Here is a 19,250-nt window from a genome sequence, read left to right on the forward strand (position 1 = left end):
CGAAGCTGAGCTCTGGCAGGGTGTGTTGTGGACCCGAGGAGGCGGAGCTGTGCTCCGGCCCAATTGAACCTCTGATTTCGACCATGTCCACATGCTAAAGTTTTTTTTTTTTTTTTTTTCCTGAATGAATTCTATAGTAAATAGCCATGCAGTAATATATTTTTTGGTTAATTCAGTGGTCTGGTAAATCTCATTTGATTTTTTTTTTTTTCTCGCTTCGTTTGGAACCAAATGGTGTCTCAGTGGAAAAGTACTAATAATCTAAAACATCTGTTAAAGATCAGAAAACCAACAGCTGGTCTGTTTAATTGCATGACCCCTACTTGGGTCATAGGAACACAAGAGGCACTTCGTTCTCACTATCTGGCAGACTATGCTGTGTTTGTTCGGCTGAACTATAAATCCACAGGTATAGTTTATATCTGTGATGGAACAACCATATCATCATGGACAGTTTCCAGGTCAAACTCATTAATCCTCCTCAGATATTCCCTCTTTTTTCATCCATCCAGAGTTTAAATGTTACCTTTGAGGGAGGAACAGTGGCGTTGTGTGCACTGCAGTGCTTTTTCCGATTGGTTGAGGATGAAGCTGCATGGTGGCTAGGGGTGGAGCTTTAGTTGGGGGAGGAGGCTCACAAGACCCCTCGCTGGTTCTTCAGACAAGCTGATTGCATCAATAAATTCAGCCACCAGTGCGAGAGGGATGGTGTTAATATTCAGATCACGGGACAGTGGCAGGAGCAGAAAGAGCCCTTTCATAATGGCAGTCCTGCTCGAGACCAGCAAACACGAGAGCCCGAGAAATGGAGAGAGAGGATTAGAAAGATAGCAGATATGATATAATACTTCAGCTCAAGACCCGTTTGATTGTTCCAGCCTCTCTGTTCAAAAGCAGTTGTGGTAATTGCATTTCACACGCTGGTTTTTAGTGTAAAACTCCAGGGATTCATATTAAACTGTTTACCTGCTTTAATGTCACAAACGGTTTAGAAGTTATGTCGTTCCTGACTTGAAAACCTGAGTGTTTCTGAAGATCTGCAGTGGCGTTTGCTTAGGAAACTGGTGCTCCTGTTTAGGGTTAATTAATCAAACAAATATGTAACGCTAAACACGTTTTTGCTGAAGACATGAAAAATATTGGTACCATATTCGCTGGTATCAGTGAGTGTTTTAACTAAATGTAAAATAATCATAATATAAATATATTTCATATACAATTAATAAGACAATGTCTATGTAAAAATGTGTGTGTATATATATATATATAAAATAAATGTTTTTTAAATATATTAAATTTTTATAAAAATATGTAGAATAAAAAGTAATTTTCAAAGTGATAAAACAGCAAAAAAATCCATATGTCATATGGGAAACTGTAGCATCTACACACTTTAGCAGCTGGTTTGGCACGGACAAGCCCCACTCGCATTAGTTTCTTCTTATACTTGACCTCTGACTGAAGCTACCGTACATGTGCTGTGAATGTCTCCTGCTCTGAAGGATTACCCAGTATGTGGCTTTTCATCACTCCTGTGTCTCTTTTGAAGGATTACCTGCCTTGGTGGTCGCTATCTCAATGGGATTCACAAAAGCGAAAGGATATGGGACACCTCAATAGTAAGACACCTCACTTTTTTTTATACTTTTGTTCCTCATGTTCACCCAGAAACGTAAAAGACCCCACACATAGCACATGGAAAATCTTACCAATTAAAACAGTAGCATGAAGTAGTGAGTCAGAGCCAAGAGACTGCAACAGTCCCACCCAGTTCTCCAGAGGATACCTGGATATAAACAGTGTTTTAAGATCTCTTTAGAGTTCTTGTTCCACACTAAAAGTCTCTCATGTAGAACCGTGGCATATGGCTCCAGATCCCCAGATATTCAAGGACGATAGGACTGTGTACTGCCATGCCCCATTAAGTTGATGCCGGATGTTACATTTTATGCAAGATTTGCTGATAATCTTTTTGTGTGTGTTTGCAGCTGTTGGCTATCTCTGGAAGGTGGTCTCCTCTATGCATTTGTGGGACCCGCCGCTGCAGTGGTGCTGGTAAATTAACACTTTGTTTATTTACAGTCATTTACCAGTCTTAACTACACGCACCAGTGGCTTTTGTAATGTTTTATGTCATTTACTGGACTAGTCTAGCATGCCAATGTTGAAATGGAAAATTGCCTCGCTCCTTTGCAGAACGGTATGAAGATTGTGTGACCCGCGTCATTTATGTGCATCATTAAGCAGTTTGTTTCTAGACTGAATTAAGATTCACACAACAATGCTTCTGCACAACACTAAACAGTAGATTTATATTTGTATTGCTGTACTTTTAAAGTACAGCTTGAAGCTAAGTTGTAAAATACTCAAATGCATTGAAAAGCACTATGAATGTATTATTTGTTTATTCAAGCAAAGCTTTTACATTTAGTCAGTGCTATAAACAGTGTATGGTTAATTTACTGCACTTTTACACTTGCAGTTTGATAAGATCAGGCCCTGACAGTGTTACTGTTGTGTGTGTGTGTGTGTGTGTGTGTGTGTGTGTGTGTGTGTGTGTGTGTGTGTGTGTGTGTGTGTGTGTGTGTGTGTGTGTGTGTGTGTGTGTGTGTGCAGGTTAACATGGTGATTGGCATTCTGGTGTTTAATAAACTGGTTTCGAGAGATGGGATCCTGGATAAGAAACTTAAACATAGAGCAGGGTAAGTGCCAATTTAGCAATATTGCACAAACACATACATAACAAAAAATGTCAAACTCATGTAAGCTCTGTTCCAAAACCTATTTCCTGGGTTCCTGTCAGTTTAATACAAAATGTATTTTCAATAAGGACACCAGTTGAAATTAGAAGTTGGTTGGCTGTTAAATGTCTTTTATCAATGTCTTGTCAGTTAACTAGGCCTAGGTGTGGAAATGAGCTAATGAAAAGAAGCACATCTACACTTTCTTAGCAACATGCTAACATCAAACTGTTTCAGAATAGACTGTGTCACGCTAAGCTGCCTTACAAGGTAGTTGCCTATGTTGACCAGATCACTGTGTAAATATGTTCCCTCTGTGTTGTCTGGTTATTTGGCGGTCCTGCAGGCAGATGAGCGAGCCCCATACAGGACTAACTTTAAAATGTGCCAAATGTGGCGTTGTCTCAACTACTGCTTTATCAGCAACAACGGCCAGCAATGCCATGTAAGTACCCACCAATGCCTTAGCAAATCGATTATGCTGAATAAGCTTGTGTGCGTGTGTGTGTGCGTGTCTTTCCACTTGCCTTGGGGATCGCCTTGCCTTGCTCTTGTTCTCTGTAATATGTTGACACTCTTTTGGAACAATGAATTGCTTGCTGTGTTCTCTTGATGATGATGGGAATGGTATGAAACTGGCAAACAAAATATATCTTCTCTACACGGTATATGTTCTATAGAGCGCAACAGTAGACTTCTGGAAAAGTTTTTGTCTATAGAGAAATGTATATTTTACAATAGCAAATAACTCTGCAAGACAAACCAACCATGAGATCTGAGGTTGCCAAGCGTCAGGAGCCAGTCAGTTTGATTTCAACATCATTTTTATAAAAGCGATGTAGCATCTCAAACTAGTATATAACTATTATTTTTATTTTATTTAAAAAAAAATAATCGTATATAATGTGTTGCATTTTATACTGAGTCAATTACTTTTATATTTTATTTATTATTGCCACAAAATAAAATAATAAACAATGTATTGTATGCCTGTAGTTAATTACTAGTATATTTGTTTATTTTATTATTGCAATAAAATGTAATAATAATTAATAAACATTGTATTTTATACTTGTCAAGGACTAGTCAAGTCATTCATAATGCTTATTCAACATTCATAATTTCCTCACAAACTAATTTAATTGCCCTCTTTTTTTAATTGCCGTCTTTTTAAGATCATTTACTTGATTCAAAGACTGTAATGTTCTGATGTATCTGAAAGCTGGTTGGTTTGTTCAAGAGCTTGTGTGTGTGTGTGTGTGTGTGTGTGTGTGTGTGTGTGTGTGTGTGTGTGTGTGTGTGTGTGCACCTGTGTGTGTTTTTAATGCCTTTTCAGGAAATGAATGTCTAAAACTATTTTTGAGACCAAGGCCACAATGCTGTGTTTTTTGTTGTTCATTGCTCCATGTCTCTCTGTGTGTGTCAGGGCCTCCCTGTGGAGTTCCTGTGTTGTGCTCCCTCTGTTAGCGCTCACCTGGATGTCTGCGGTGCTGGCCATGACGGACAAACGCTCCATTTTATTCCAGATCCTCTTCGCAGTCTTTGACTCTCTGCAAGGCTTTGTCATAGTCATGGTCCACTGTATCCTCAGAAGAGAGGTAGGGCTGGAAACATTCAAATCCCTTTACTATTCTTCAGCATTTCAGCAGACTATATCGACCATTTCTACAAAGGTCCAGTTATTTTTACTCCTTGTCCAGTTTTCAGTAAAGGAATAGCTCACCCAAAATATGAATATTCTATCATCATTTAATGACCAACATGTCCAAAACCTGCATGATGTCCTTTCTTCTGTGGAACACACAATATATTTAGTTTTACAGTACAATTAAAGTCGTTCTGCAGAAGAAAGTCAGTCAGTTGTACATTTTGGTCAGAAGCGTGTAGTCATTAATGCGAGTACCACCATGAGTACTAGTAGGTGTGATTTAACTCACCCTTAACATCTGCCAGTGTCCTGACTGATCCCCAGATGAATCCCCGATGATCCCTCCGCCTCTTTTATTGGATCTGTCGTTTAGAAATCACGTCTGCTACACCTTCTGGTACACTTTTCAAGTCCAATTAAATCCAGATAATCGCATCAAATACCTAAAGAAAAATGTCCCTCGATTAACATCGTGTTTTCTCAGAACTCATTACTAAGTAATCAGTTATGCTAATTTAATTACTTTTCCCTTGAAAAAGTAAGGTATTAATCTTAATATTTCTGTTATTTAATTACAGTTACTATTGATGTAATTCCATTAAATGCTGTGTAGACTTTAGAACAATTCCATATAAAACAGTGGTTAACATAATATTTTAATGTTAATGTTTTTAATGTAACCATCTCCCTTTAAATACTTTGGTCAGTTCAAGAATAATTTATGCAATTTATTTGAAAGAATTAAGAGCAGTTTCATGTATATCCTTGTGAATAAACTGACGATTCACAGGTCCAAGATGCCTTCAGATGTCGTTTAAGAAACTGTCAAGACCCCATGAATGCTGACGCGACTGGGACCTTCCCCAACGGCCATGCACAGATCATGGTAAGAAACAAGACTCATTCTTACACTGTACAGCCACAAACTCAGCTGGAATATTTGCATCTGGCATGATGCTATGAGATGTGCTTGTGACCTCTCAATGTAATAAGAGTCTTTGTTATAGTGTTATTGCTTATACAGTTATGACAGGATATCGAGAATTGTCTTTGCTTAATTAAGAACAGCAAATCTTTTATCCATGTCTTTTGGCTTTCCTCTGGCCTTTCCCTTTCTCCGATGGGACCCATTTGTCATATTTCACACCGGTCCTTCTCATCCTTCACTTGCTTGAGGGAGTAATTGCTGTTAAAATGGTTCCGGAGATGTGTGACCCGCGCCGAACCACTGGCACATAATGATCACAGTTCTCATTTATGTTTTGATTTAAAGTTTCTTTACTAGAAGCATTCCACTATAATGAGGCCTCCAATGTGCAGACTGTCTTTGATTCGGCACTGTCGATGGCTCCTCTATTGTGATACCTGAATAATCGGACTCTATTTATAAATGGTTTCGGCAGACGACGGTTTTCTCCGTGAGGCTGTGGGACGTGGTGTGACTGCAGACACAAGCCAGTAAAATCGTACCATTATAGAATAATCCCATGATAGCATAGATATGTTGGACTTATTCTAATTTGAATAAGTTGACATAGTTGATTCAACAGGAAAATGCTTTTATGTGTGCAACTGTCCAAGTTACAATAAAGCTCTAAACTCCTCTTGCATGTCTAATTTTACAATGGCTTTTTTCTGCTTCTCTTTTTTTCCACAGACGGATTTTGAGAAAGACGTGGACATCGCATGTCGATCAGGTAAGAAACAGATGGTGCACTATTAATGCGTTTGTTAATTACTTCTACTCTCCTGGGCCAAAAAAAAAGGCCCACGAGAATAAACACGCGGATTGGTTTGCACATCAGAATCACAGGGATGTCCCAGTGGGCACTTTATCTTTTCATAGATAAAGTGTACAGTTTTTTGGTCAGACTCTGAAACAATTTTTTTAATCCCTCTTTTTAGTTTCACAGAATATTAAATTCATATTGCATTAACCCTTAAACGCATACCTTGGGTCTTTAGTGACCCGGGACGTCATTCATTACCCACATTAATTTTTAGACATCAACATTCTCAGTATTCCTCAATCAATTCCTTATAAATGATATAACAAGAAAAATATATATACAAATTTAGAAAAATGCCTGTTTTGCTATTAATTTTTTGTAAAATTAATGATAACGACCCGAGGTGTGTAACAGTGCAAGTATATATTTTTCTGCACAACTATAATTGAATCTTTGATTACTGAATAAGTGCAATTCACCTTTATTTCACACGGTGGCAATGTCTGATAAACAATGATGAAGTGACGATTCACTCACAGTCACCGCAGGCAGAAAACAAAAGAATAGGAAATATCTCAGCGATTTACTGCAGAGCAAGAACTGAACACAATCAAATATTAGTGTCACTGTCACTTATGGTGGATCTGGTAAAGAAGCTGTCAGCGATTCAGCGCTATTTTGAAGATGTTGAAAATTATAGTTTTGAGAATATGCTTGAGATGGCGAATATGAGCCAGATGCTGAATGTACTGGGAAATGAGCTCAGATGAGGACAGCAGTGTTGGGCAAGTTACTTTTAAAAAGTAACTAGTTACTTAAGAAAGTAACTATTGCGTTACTTTCAAGTAAAATTCCATTTTAAATGCTCAAGTGTTGTTCCTTGTGTGTCCTGTCCGACTATGCGTTATGATGGGTCGTTCGCAATTCATGAGCGTTAGTGATGATGGATCGACTCGTTCGCGAATGAGCTTTTGATGGGTCGTTCACGATTCGCAAATGAGCAGACTCTAAGAGCCGGCTCTTTTAGGTGAACGTCGGGAGCTGGCTCGCATATCTGAAGAGCCGACTCTATTTTTACAAATTTAGTCTATAGAAATTAAATAATTATGTAATAAAAAATGTAAATATTATAGTCAAAGTCATTTAAAGAGCCGTTTGTGAGCCAAAAGAGCCGGCTCTTTTCAGTGAGCGGAGTCAAAAGAGCCGAATGCCCATCACTACTATGCATGCTTTCGAACACCCGCCCAACTCTACCTCTTGATTGTCTTACAATGAAATTTTACTCTACTTTAGCCAATCGTCAGCATTTATGCGCTTGTCTCGTGCTCTGCCCACTAACCAAGGAAGAACGGTAAAAAAAAGTATTTGCCTCTCGCTCAGAGGTCTAGTTGGTCTGATGAAAAAAAAACAGCTTCATCAGTTATAATTATTTGGCAGTAACGGTAACAGCGTTATTAAGATGAGAAGAGTAATCAATTAGATTACTCGTTACTGGAAAAAGTAATGCCGTTAGTAACGGAGGACAGTGATGATGGTATAAACATCTGCTCAAACTGAACCCTTCTAAGCTTTATTTTATCCTTCTGTAATTGTTACTCTAATATCAGGAGAGTTTTATATTATCACGACAGGTAGAGATCCATCCGTGTTAGATATAGATCCGGGTCTCTAAAGACCTGAATATGTAATAATGATTGGCGAAACATTCATGCATGTAAGGATTAATAATGTATAAACCTAATTCAAATGTATTTAATGGTGTTTCAATGATTAAGCTCACAAATGTGCTGGCAATTTCAGTCTTTAAAGTTTCGTAAAACACTTGTATGTCTCTAAAGTACTTCAGTAAAAAATATATATTTTTAAAGACGTCCATATATTGAGGTTGTACACATCAAAATCACAATGAATCACAGTTATTTTATTCCACATATGTTATTCTCTTTTATCTTTAGTTCCTCTTTATCTAGCTGTATGGAATAAACATGAATCCACGAGTGTACCATTTAATTGTCTCCCCAAAGTAAACTTGGTGAAGAACAATGAAGCTTTTTAGTCCCTTGAAATTCATTCAAAACAAAGATTTTTGTTTCACGGTCTAGACAGAAGTGTTTTAGTGTAATACTGAAAAAATGTTGTTTGAAAAAAAAAAAAAAAGCTATTCTTCTTACATCCAGCCTACAAAGTTTAAACCGGCGTGACGTCTTCATTAGACATTTTTCAGCAACGTTATGCCCCTAGACAACATTGTGGCTCTCATCACATTTCCACATTTGTCCGTCGGCACCGAAGGCTAAAATGTTGCGTGATACAACACATGCACAGTCAATTAGACAGTTATGTGTGGGATTAAGACCAATTAGATTCCACTATGGGCGGAGCTACACAGTGTGGCGCCACAGAAATAGAAACCAAGCAACTGATAAAAGTTCCTCTCACTTATCACAGCCAGAGCTCGTTTTGACATCGATATGAGCCACTAAATTACTTGAACTGCATGTCATGACAGTTGTTTGAATGTTTTTGTGTGTGTGTGAATCTTCACTTATGGCAAATGCTATTTAAAAACACTAATTAAAAAATTTAAAAAATATAACGCAGTTGAGTAACAAGGGCACAGTAAATCAGATAATTAGCCTACGCTGTAGCCCTGAAATGTAGCAAGTAACACAATTTGCTAAGCCTTTTGTTTTGGCATTGAAATTAAATGTAATATAGCAGCGCTCTGGCTCTTGTGTTCTTTATTAAAACTGGATTAAGATCAGCTCAGAGGTGATATTGTGTGTCCTTCATTAGGACAGCATAATACAACTTTAATCCAAGGTTTTACTTTGACTACCAAAAACAAGAAGGGCGAGTCACATAAAAATTAAGTAAATTAATCAAATAGAATGAATTATTTTAGGACTATTAATATTTTATGTTAACATAATTCCTAAAAAAAACCTATTAGTAGTAAATATTCTTATATATATATTTTTTAAACTATATATTTTAAACCTATATTGCAAGTTTTATACAGTAAAAAATAAAGAGAAAAAAAAAAGCTTTTTTTCTTTTTCATTTTTTTTTTCTTTATTGCCATGCAAATGCTAAATGTAATGGTCATAAAATAAGACTAAGTTTCTTTCTTTTTGCATTTGGGGTGTTATATGACCAGGACATGTTGAGTGATTTGATGAGATTCACCCTGAGAGTCCTTGTCCTGAGCCTGAAGCCCTTCCTGTGTTCTTCTATCAGTATTCTGCTACGCTCCTCGGACGCCATGTTGTGTGATGCATTAGTGTGGACTCCCATCAGAGCTGGAGGATTTTTAAGCAGGCGTTGTTGTCCTCTGGTCTCCTTGTTGTTCTGTTATGAACAGTGGCAGTAATTCCCTTATGGATTTGTGGAGATAGAGCTGTGCTGCAGAGGACAGGCTGTTCTCAGAGTGCTGATGCTTCTTCTGACATTGCATCTGGAGATGTGTGTGGCTCTTTCAGGTGAACAGAATCAATCCCGTCTAAAAATGGACACATTTCTTTAACAGCAGGTGTTGTAAAGGAGGTGAATGGATAGTCCTTGCTGAAAAGATTAGCTTAGATGGTTGGTGCTGATGGACTGGCACAACTAGGGGTGGGCGATATGGGAAAAATATATCACGATTCTTTTTCATGTTGGTTTCACTATTTTGCAAGTGACTGAGCATTACAGCCAAACTAATGTCTCCATTTTAAAAACAAAGCCTTACAAGGTCAAACAAAACAAAAAGGCCAGTGACGGAGATGCATATTTTTGTTTCTTATTTATTAATAACAAATAAAATAATGACAAAGCTACACATAACATATACACAACATAGTATACAAATGAAATTAACTGCTTTGTTTTCAGCTACAGTAGCTGTATTCTGTAGCATTCAAGAAAGAAATAAAAAAATATAAAAATAAAATACTATAGACTTCACTGTATAAATTATACATTGATTCTTATTAATGCTACTATTAAAGATCTCAGTCAAGAACAGTGAGTGATTTATTAACATTAAAGGAATAGCCTAGTTCTCCCAAAAATGAAAATTGGCCATTTACTTTCTCAAAATGTTTTAAACCCGAATAAATGTCTTTCTTCTGTTGAAAATAAAAGTTATTTTGAAGAATGTGGCTAACCAAACAGTTGCTGGTCCCCAGTGACTTCCATAGTATATTTTTTCCTACTATGCAAGTCAATGGGGACCAGCAACTTTTTGGATAGCCACATTATAATATATTCTTTTGGTGTTCAGCGCAGGAGAGAAATGAATACCGGTTTGGAACAACATTAGAGAGTAAATAATGAAATTTTTGGGTGAACTATTCCTTGGAAGGACAAGCGGCAGCATGTTTACTATTAGGCTACTGTCCCTTTAAGACCGGCACGCATCTAATAAACAACACGCATATGACATGCACTCGACTTTCTCTCAAATGTTTGCTTTCACTTTAGACATGTAAACCTTGTGTGTATTTGACAGTATTAGCGCAGTAAGACTCTAAAGATAACTAAGTCCAGTAACCAGGCGCTTTGGGTGTATGCGCTCAGAAAAGCACATGTTAGAACAGCGCATCAGCACGCGAATTAAATGTTTAACTGACAATGCTTGAAAGCACATGCAAATAGTGTACTTTTGTGAATTGCAGTCAAGTCACCTCACGCTTTTACAATACAGATTGTATCAAAGCAGCTTCACAGTGATAACAGGAAAATAATACAACAAAGTTTGTTTCTAGAAGAAAATTGCGTCATCGTCCACCTTAAGGCAGATCAATAATGTTGAATATTAAATGTCTCCAACTAAGCAAGCCAAAAGCCAAGGCAACAGTAGACTCATGCAGTAACCCGTGAGTATAACTACATCTGCGTTAACATGTGATGTGAATGTACGTCGCGTTGTTAAGTATGTCGAGACCGAGGCACCAGAACTGCAAATACAATGCATTGTAGCATTATACTTCGATATTTCTTCAAAAGAAGATCATGGAGACATTTTATTCATCCACAATCAAAAATCGTGATATCACACACCCCTAGGCACAAGCATGCTGTTCACCAGCGAAACTTGGTGGTGAAGTTGTTCAAATAGCACCTGGTTAAACCCCAAAAGTCTTGATAGTCAATCCTGCTTTTTAAAATAAAACCTAAGAAGTGAAATACCCAAGCTACAATTGTTGTAGATCAAAACTCATTTGTATTACAGGCATAATTTTGGTCTCTTTTAAAAGAACACACTTTCTGTATTAATTAAATTGGTTCATGCTGATTAAACTTTTTGGCCCACAGCATGACATATGCTTCAACCAGAAGGAACAATTATTCTGGTTACACTTTATTTCGATGGCCCACTTTAGACATTCTACTAAGTAACTTTGCAACAACGTGTCAACTAGCAGTTATTAGAGTATTAGTAGGATGTTTGCTTAATATCTGCTAACGTTTTATTTTGATGCTCCCCAACAGACATTCTACTGACTAGAAGTAACTTTGCAAGTACGTCAACTTATTCTACTAACCCTAACCTAACAGTCTTCTAATACTAATAGCATCAGTTGACATGTAGTTGTAAAGTTACTTTAATGTCTAAAGTGGACAATAAAAATAGTGTAACTCTTTTAAATCAGCTTGAGTCTTTTTTTTTTTTTCACAGCTAGAATTGTAGCTTTTACAAGTCACTTGTGTGTCACTAAACTCTCACTAGGGCCGTGATGTGCCGGATCTATAATGAAATGTTCTGATTGGTTAAGTTGCTTGGTTAACTGTGCTTATCAACTTTTAAATAATTTCTTTATAAACAGCTTTTTTTTTTTTTTATCACATGTTTACTAATGATATTCCTTCTACCCGCAGCCCTCCACAAAGACATGGGCTCCTGTCGAGCGGCCACCATCACCGGCACCCTCTCCCGCATCTCTCTCAATGATGAGGAGGACGAGAAAGGTCCGGAGGGGCTCAATTACTCCACATTGCCTGGCAACATCATGTCTAAAGTCCTCATCCAGCAGCCCTCTGGACTTCACATGTCCATGGGCATGGGCGATCTGGGAGAGCAGTGTATGGACAGCACAGCAGACATGAGACGGGCCGTATACCTGTGTACGGACGACGCCACCAGGCAGAGCGAGCAGGAACTGAGTGTCCACGACCTGACTGGCCATCCCCAGCCGGGACAGATGGAGACGGACTACATCGTCATGCCTCGCAGTTCGGCGGTCGGGTCCAGCAGCGTTCCCACCCTGCTGAAGGAGGACAGCAAGATGAGCATGACTATGGACTCACTGTCGCACGACAGGCTGATGCATTACAAGATGGGCGCGGAGTTTAACCTCGGCCACTCGGGGATGGAGCACATGGGAATGGAACAGCAGTACCCCGTCCAGGCCGAACACATGCAGAATCTTCCCTTCGAGCCACGCACGGCTGTGAAGAACTTCCTGGCAGAAATGGAGGAGAGCGGAGGGCTGTCACGGAGCGAAACCGGTTCAACTATATCAATGAGCTCTTTAGAGGTGCGACTTCGAATCCGGCCAGTTAGGCAGACGCGTACTTTACACAAGCACATCAATGCAGAGGCTTCTGGCTGTACAAGTGTACCGTACAGTGCAATTCATAATGCAGTGCTAATGCTGCTCATTTTTACTGTTGCCACAAGTGTGTTATAGCCGCCAGGGTTTAGCATGTCCTAAACAGAGTATCTTGCCGTCAAATCATGATTATTGCACTTTTCACAATCCATGTTTTTAAAGCAACTTCACAGAAAATTGTCTTAATCCCCCAAATTAAGGCAAATGGCAAGTAAAAAAAACTAGAAGTATTGAAGTTAGTTAAATTTGTGAAGAATAGGAAGTAGCGACATCTTTTCTTCCATATTTTGATTGGTTCTGTCCAGTGGTTGTTGATTGGATGGAGGCGGATCGTTTGTAAGGAAGGGTTCGGTTTATGCAGACTCAATGATTGGAGAAGTCCAGCATTCATCACGTTGTTCTTACATTTTTATAAAAAAAATAGAACAAATTTTAATCTCATGCAATTTGAAAGGGAGATTTTTATACTTTACAATAAGGTTCATTAGTTAACATTGTTTATCATTGTTAGTTCATGTTACTTAATACATTAACTAAATACAGTAGTAAATGTATTGTTCATCGTTAATGTTAGTTAATAAAAAAATAAAGCTGTTCATTGTTTGTTCATGTTCACAGTGCGTTAACAAGATTTTAGTATTAGTAAATGTTGAAATTGACATTAACAAAGATTAATGAATGCTGTATAAGTGCAGTTTATTATTAGTTAATGTTAACTAATGAAGCTTATTGTTTTGTTTTTCATTGTCCATATAATGAAAGTCAAAGCGGTTCACTGTTGTTCAGATCTCGACTTTCTTCACAATATCTTCTTTTGTGTTATGTACAATGGGTTGAGCGTTTTCATACTTATGTAGAGTTTGTCTGGCCTTAAAGGTCAATGCAGAGGCACAGTAAGACATTTCAACCTCTCATCATTACTAAAACACTGAAAAGCTGGTATCGACCGGCTGCCTTGAAGGGAAAACACATTTGAGCCAGATCAACAGCTGAAAACATTTCCTACCAAAAGCTTCAAGGCATACAAGTCTAGCTCTGATGTGCAAGAAACATACTTGCTCATATGTGTCTGAGAGATGGGACCAAGTTTCAGATCTCCTCAGAATTATTTCTCTAGGTTTCATAACAACATTGTTTTTTGTCTTTCTGTCTTGTTTTTACAGAGAAGAAAGTCGAGGTACCAGGATCTAGACTTCGAGGTGAGTGAAACCTCTGCTTGGCGAAGTGCATGCGTCAGGCCTTTGTTGCACCAAGCGAAGGGCCATTTGTTGCGTTTGTGTTTCACCCCTTTAATTTACAACTACTTTGTGTAGCACTTAAGCTTATTGGAGTAGCATGTCCTGACACAACTGCGATTTATGAAGCGTTGTGTGGTTTAGCGTAAAAGCAATGCTGTCAGCCACCACATATTCCCATTTTATCCTTTTACATCCCTTGACTTCAAGCTGAAAATCAAAAAATAGCCTGTATATTTTCACATTTTTAAGGTCACTAGCAGTATCCCCTAGAGCGTTTCAGCCCTTTACCGAAAACGGAAATTGAATGTCAAGTGCTACCACTGACCCTTCATATATGCCAGTGCCGTTTGTCATAACCTTGTCATAGCATTCAGCCAAATTTGCAGGGTGAGCACGGCGTTTTCATACGGTGATAACAATTTTTGAAAGTAGCCAGGTTTTTTCCTGTTACAAAGTTCTGGTTCTCAGCTTGACTGAACTCCAAATCCCACTCCCTACCCCTTCCCCTCCCCCCTCCTACCCTTGCCATTGCAGAAAGTCATGCACACCAGGAAAAGGCATATGGAGCTGTTCCAGGAACTCAATCAGAAATTTCAAACCCTGGACCGATTTCGAGACATACCAAATATGGGCGGCATGGTGAGTAACAGGAAACGGGGTTCAGAGTGTCTCATTACCGAGTACTGGGGGGTGCCGCGTTGTCTATGTTTAGTTGTGTCTTCTCGTGGCGCCCCAGTCTTGTGCACAGGAAGTGAGTGACTGAAGGAATTAATAGTTATCCACCCAATGCATTCATGTGGGGAAAAATAGCACGCCGCCTGCCCCGGGGGGGGTGGAAGAGGAGGTATTAAAGGATGAGAGAGAGGAAGAGCGACTGAGCCGTCATTGTGATCCATGCTCATGCACTCATTCAAACACAAGGCCATAAGCTGCTAACATGCTTATTATTTCTTTTTCTATTTGCTAATCATTGCTTGGCGAATGCACGGGACAAAAAACCCTTGATTTGCTTCTGATATTGGAGAGGTTCTCTGTGCTTTCCGCAGTATGCTGCACAAATTATCTGTAATTGTAAGGCCGGTGGGATTATTAGTTTCGAGCAGGCCAATTGCAACACAACTGGATTCCACCATCCAGCACCATGTAGTAGACTAGCATTCAGTGCCATTTTGGGTTACAATCCCCAGCTTTCTGGCACTGAAAGGTTCACTTTGATTATAAATGGAGATTTTTAGACATTTTTATTTTAATTAGCTCTGCTATTAGCATGCGTTTTCTGTGATCAGATCACAATCCAAACACTCTTGGCCTCTATAAAAGCCAAGTGCACTCAAGACACATTGTGATCGAATCACTGAAACCACATTCTGAAATTATTCAATGCAGGTGTAAATGTTAAAGGGATAGCTCACCCAAAAATTTAAATTACCCCATGATTTACTCACCCTCAAGCCATCCTAGGTGTTTTATGACTTTCTTCTTTTAGACGAATACAATCAGAGTTATATTAAAAAAAGTCCTGGCTCTTCCAAGCATTATTATGAATGGAGGATGAAATTTTGAAGCCCATAAACGTGCATCCATCCATCATAAATGTACTCCACACGGCTCAGGGGGTAATAAAGGCCTTCTAAAGAGAAGCAAGCGAAGCAATGCGTTTGTGTAAGAAAAAAAATATCCATACTTATAACTTAAACTAAAATAACTAGCTCCCGGCAGACGGCCTAAGCAAGCCGAAAGAGTAACCCCCAACGTGATGTAGGAGTAGCGGAAGCTTTGACTCCTCTCGCCGGTTCAAACAAACCCAAGCTCCTCCCACATTTCTCTTTAAAAATTCTCGTTTTAGACTTTAATTCGTTACTGGCGTTTTGTTTTTCTCTATCCTCTGCGCTTCCACATTCATCAATGCGTCAGGTCAAGTGTTACTCTTTCGCCGTAAATCGATGCGTACGGCCATCTGCCGAAAGCTAGTTATTTTAGTTTAACGTTTTAAATATGGATATTTTTCTTACACAAACGCATCGATTCGCTTCAGAAGGCCTTTAATAACCCCCCCGGAGCCGTGTGGAGTGCATTAATGATGATGGAGGCACTTATTTTGTGCTTCAAAATTTCATCCTCCATTCACTGCTATTTTTTTTATATAATAATAATTATATTAGTTTGAAAGAAGAATGTCATATACACCTAGAATGGCTCGAGGGTGAGTAAATCATGGGCTAATTTTCATTTTTGGGGGAGCTAACCGTATAAAGAGGTCTTGCAATATGGTCACCTGCTTTAAAGAACAAATATCCCATGATTTTTCATTTTAGACTGTTAATCCAATGTAGACTCACAAAGGCGCTTTAAAACTTTTTCTCCTCTTTATTCACTTGTAAAGCATTAGCGTTCTTTACCGTGAGAATATTTCTAAAGCAGGGAACAGACCAAATGCTTTTTAAGCAGTTAATATGATGGAAAGCATTTTGAATTATCCATCAATGATGTGAAATTTCTGTTTAATGCAATCTCTAGTGTAGTTTGTAAGTGGCATTTCCATATTGTGCAGCTAAGTGCGATTAGATGCAAGCCTCCAGACACGATCGGGATTCAAAATGCACGAGTAACACTTTACAATGAGGCTCCATACTTTAACATTAACTAAGGCATTAGGCTTCATGAACTAACTGTGAAATTCTCCTCAACTGCATTTATTAATCTAGGCTAATGCTAATTTATACATACATTTCAAGTTTAAAATAAATTAGCATTAATGTATTTTGAAAGAACATGAATTGCCAATGAACAATTAGATTTATAAGTTAACCTAGATTAATAAATGCTGCAAAAATGTTCCATTCTTAATTTAAGAGCCCTGATGCATTAGCTAATGTTAACAAAGTGGACCTTATTGCACAGTGTTAGCAGTGCATGTTTATAACAGGTGTAGTCGTAGATGTCCATTTGGTCACGTTACTCTTTTACCCACGTTCAATCAGCTCTGCGGAACTTTGCCACTCACTGCCTGTTGCTTAGTAACCAACCACTGAAAGAAAAAAATAATCCTGTGTTTTTGTTCACTTGAAAAATCTGAGATGTTCCTGAATCTGGAAACACTCCAAACATGCTGTCAGGTCAAACACTTTGATTACTGAGCTCTGGATGTGTATGTGCAGCGGCCCCAAAAAAATGTTTTTGGGACACAAATGTATGAATGTCATTGCATGAATTAGCAAAATATCAAACCAAGTGACATGACATTTCTTTTCAAGAAAGTCCGCACCAGCACAGTTGGCCACTTGTGTTGATAAGTTGTATCTAATGCAATGACTTGCATATATTTTTAGGGCCGATGTAAGAAAACATGAATTAAAGCTTGATGATTCATGTCCATGAGCAACTTTCTATGTTTGACAGCATCTCCACGAGTAACCATATTGAGACCATTTCTAACACGGCGCCTTCTCGTCCTTTTCCGTAGGACAAGGCAATGCAAAACAAGAACCCCTGGGAGAGCTTCAACCCGGCAAGTGAATATCAGAACTACGCCACAATGAATGTACTAGAATCAGACACAAAGAACTCTCTGGAGATGACTAACGCTGAGTGGGAAAAGTGTGTCAGCCTCCCTTTGGACGTCCAGGAGGGAGACTTTCAGACAGAAGTCTGAGGAATAATGAAGCGTTAAGCAGGGACGCACGCGGATGAAGGTGGACATATTTTGCACTGATCAAAAAACGCAGAAGACTTTTCATGCAGCCTTGGAAAGACATATCTGGATTCTAGGAGTATAGCAGGGACAATATGTGCCAATAAGATTTCAAAAAATAAAAAATAAACAAGGAAGAAGGACGGATAAAAAGATGTTAGAAAAAGACAAAAAACATCTGTGTTATCTTTTTTTTTTTGTATTCTCACTCGTGTATTTAGTGGGGGGCAGACATGTACAATATCAAAACATCATGTGTTTCAAAAGTACCACTTGGAAAACATTCGGTTCCGAAAGCGCTATCTTTCCAGACGAGACCTCAAAGAGAAAAACGACACGACGTGACGTCCACCCACGAGCGGCGGCTGGGTTCGGTTTTTTGTTCGGCGGGAGACGAGCCCAGGAACACAATGTATATACTTGAGCAGGTTTTTAAAAAGTTTATAACAAGTCCGTTTGGCCATGACTACACTTTTTACTTTATAATATGAAAAGACAAAAACTATTCAGAGGCGAAGAGGATTTTTTTCTGTCATTTAAAAATGAATGTTTGTCAAGCTACATTCTTCATTGCTTTAAATGCAATAAAGGTAATACTCACTTTTTTATGAATAATATATTTCAAATCTTTAATACTGCAGAATCTGCCTGGAAGCTCAGTAAAGCTCTCTCATCTGCAGCCCTGTATAAAATATTTAAAAATCAAAAATGTTGTATGGTGTAAATAAAACTTTTGTCTACATATGTTTTACTTGTGCCAAGTTTATTTTAATGAGAAAAGAGAAAATGACAACTTGATGAGAGAGTAATGTTACCATTTGAAAAAGGAATGTAAATAAAAGAGGAAATATGTTCGTACTGCTTCAGAGAGCTTGTCGACTTACTCCTGTGTCGTGCCACGTGTCTCTGCTGACGCCTTTTTCTGGACACACCAATCCCAGTGGACAATTTCTCATTCTGAAAGTCCTTCCTTCAACAGCGGCAGAAAAATGCTGTATAATGACTTGTCAGACCTAAAGGCAAATAACAACAGGGTATTTTTAACGGCCATTAGTGGAAAGAGCGAGTTGTGTTCGGCAATGGCTATATAAATAGCACAGCGGAGCTAAAAATAACAGGAAGTGTAGTCACTTCTGGGTAACGGCGCACCGCATATGGCGTACGCTATCAGCTGATAATCTAACAGCATGGAGAGAGAATCGAACCAGAAAATCTACAAAACATATCACATTTTATACTATGAAGTTGTCTCAAATAACCCATTATGTCAGTGTATGAATTTTATAAGGACATTTTGCCATTCAACATCAGAGTCGGATCGCCCTTTCTCAGTTAAATCAGTTAAAGTGAATCATCTAGGTATTTAAAATGGACTTTTTCTTTTTGGATTTTTTTCTACAAAACAGCATAGAATAGCACATAAATTGGGTGTCAACTACTAGTCATTTGAGTGTTAGACTGTCTGCTTAATATCTGCTAACACTTTTGATGATCGCCCAATAGACATTCAACTGACTATAAGTAACTTCGCAACTACGTCAACTTATTCTACTGACCTGAACCCTAACCTAACAATCTACTAATACTCTGAGAGGTAGATGACATA

At 38.4% G+C, this 19,250-nt stretch overlaps 1 protein-coding gene and 1 long non-coding RNA gene across 8 annotated transcripts in view; one reads left to right on the forward strand and one right to left on the reverse strand.

Annotated features, from left to right (window-relative positions):
- Positions 1–18,509, forward strand: part of adgrb3 (adhesion G protein-coupled receptor B3) — a 186,682-nt gene extending 168,173 nt beyond the window's left edge. For 5 of the 7 annotated variants that reach the window (XM_079634606.1, XM_079634605.1, XM_079634608.1 and 2 more), the window contains 11 exons: positions 1,550–1,619; positions 1,989–2,055; positions 2,617–2,702; positions 3,088–3,186; positions 4,168–4,339; positions 5,180–5,275; positions 6,047–6,086; positions 11,982–12,640; positions 13,879–13,914; positions 14,488–14,592; positions 17,417–18,509. In XM_079634606.1, the coding sequence (XP_079490732.1) occupies positions 1,550–1,619; positions 1,989–2,055; positions 2,617–2,702; positions 3,088–3,186; positions 4,168–4,339; positions 5,180–5,275; positions 6,047–6,086; positions 11,982–12,640; positions 13,879–13,914; positions 14,488–14,592; positions 17,417–17,605 (1,619 nt within the window). In that variant the 3' untranslated portion in view covers positions 17,606–18,509. The remainder of the gene's footprint in view (positions 1–1,549; positions 1,620–1,988; positions 2,056–2,616; positions 2,703–3,087; positions 3,187–4,167; positions 4,340–5,179; positions 5,276–6,046; positions 6,087–11,981; positions 12,641–13,878; positions 13,915–14,487; positions 14,593–17,416) is intronic. The other 2 variants (XM_079634607.1, XM_079634609.1) reach the window with 1 other exon arrangement.
- Positions 3,257–4,826, reverse strand: LOC307010169. The gene is made up of 4 exons (XR_013800163.1): positions 4,679–4,826; positions 4,465–4,532; positions 4,216–4,345; positions 3,257–3,376 (listed from the first exon to the last, which is right to left on the reverse strand). It is a non-coding gene; the product is annotated as an uncharacterized lncRNA (long non-coding RNA).
- Positions 18,510–19,250: the final 741 nt, after the last annotated feature.

The sequence above is a fragment of the Phoxinus phoxinus genome (assembly GCF_949152265.1).
Source record: "Phoxinus phoxinus genome assembly, chromosome: 14".
NCBI lineage: Eukaryota > Metazoa > Chordata > Actinopteri > Cypriniformes > Leuciscidae > Phoxinus > Phoxinus phoxinus.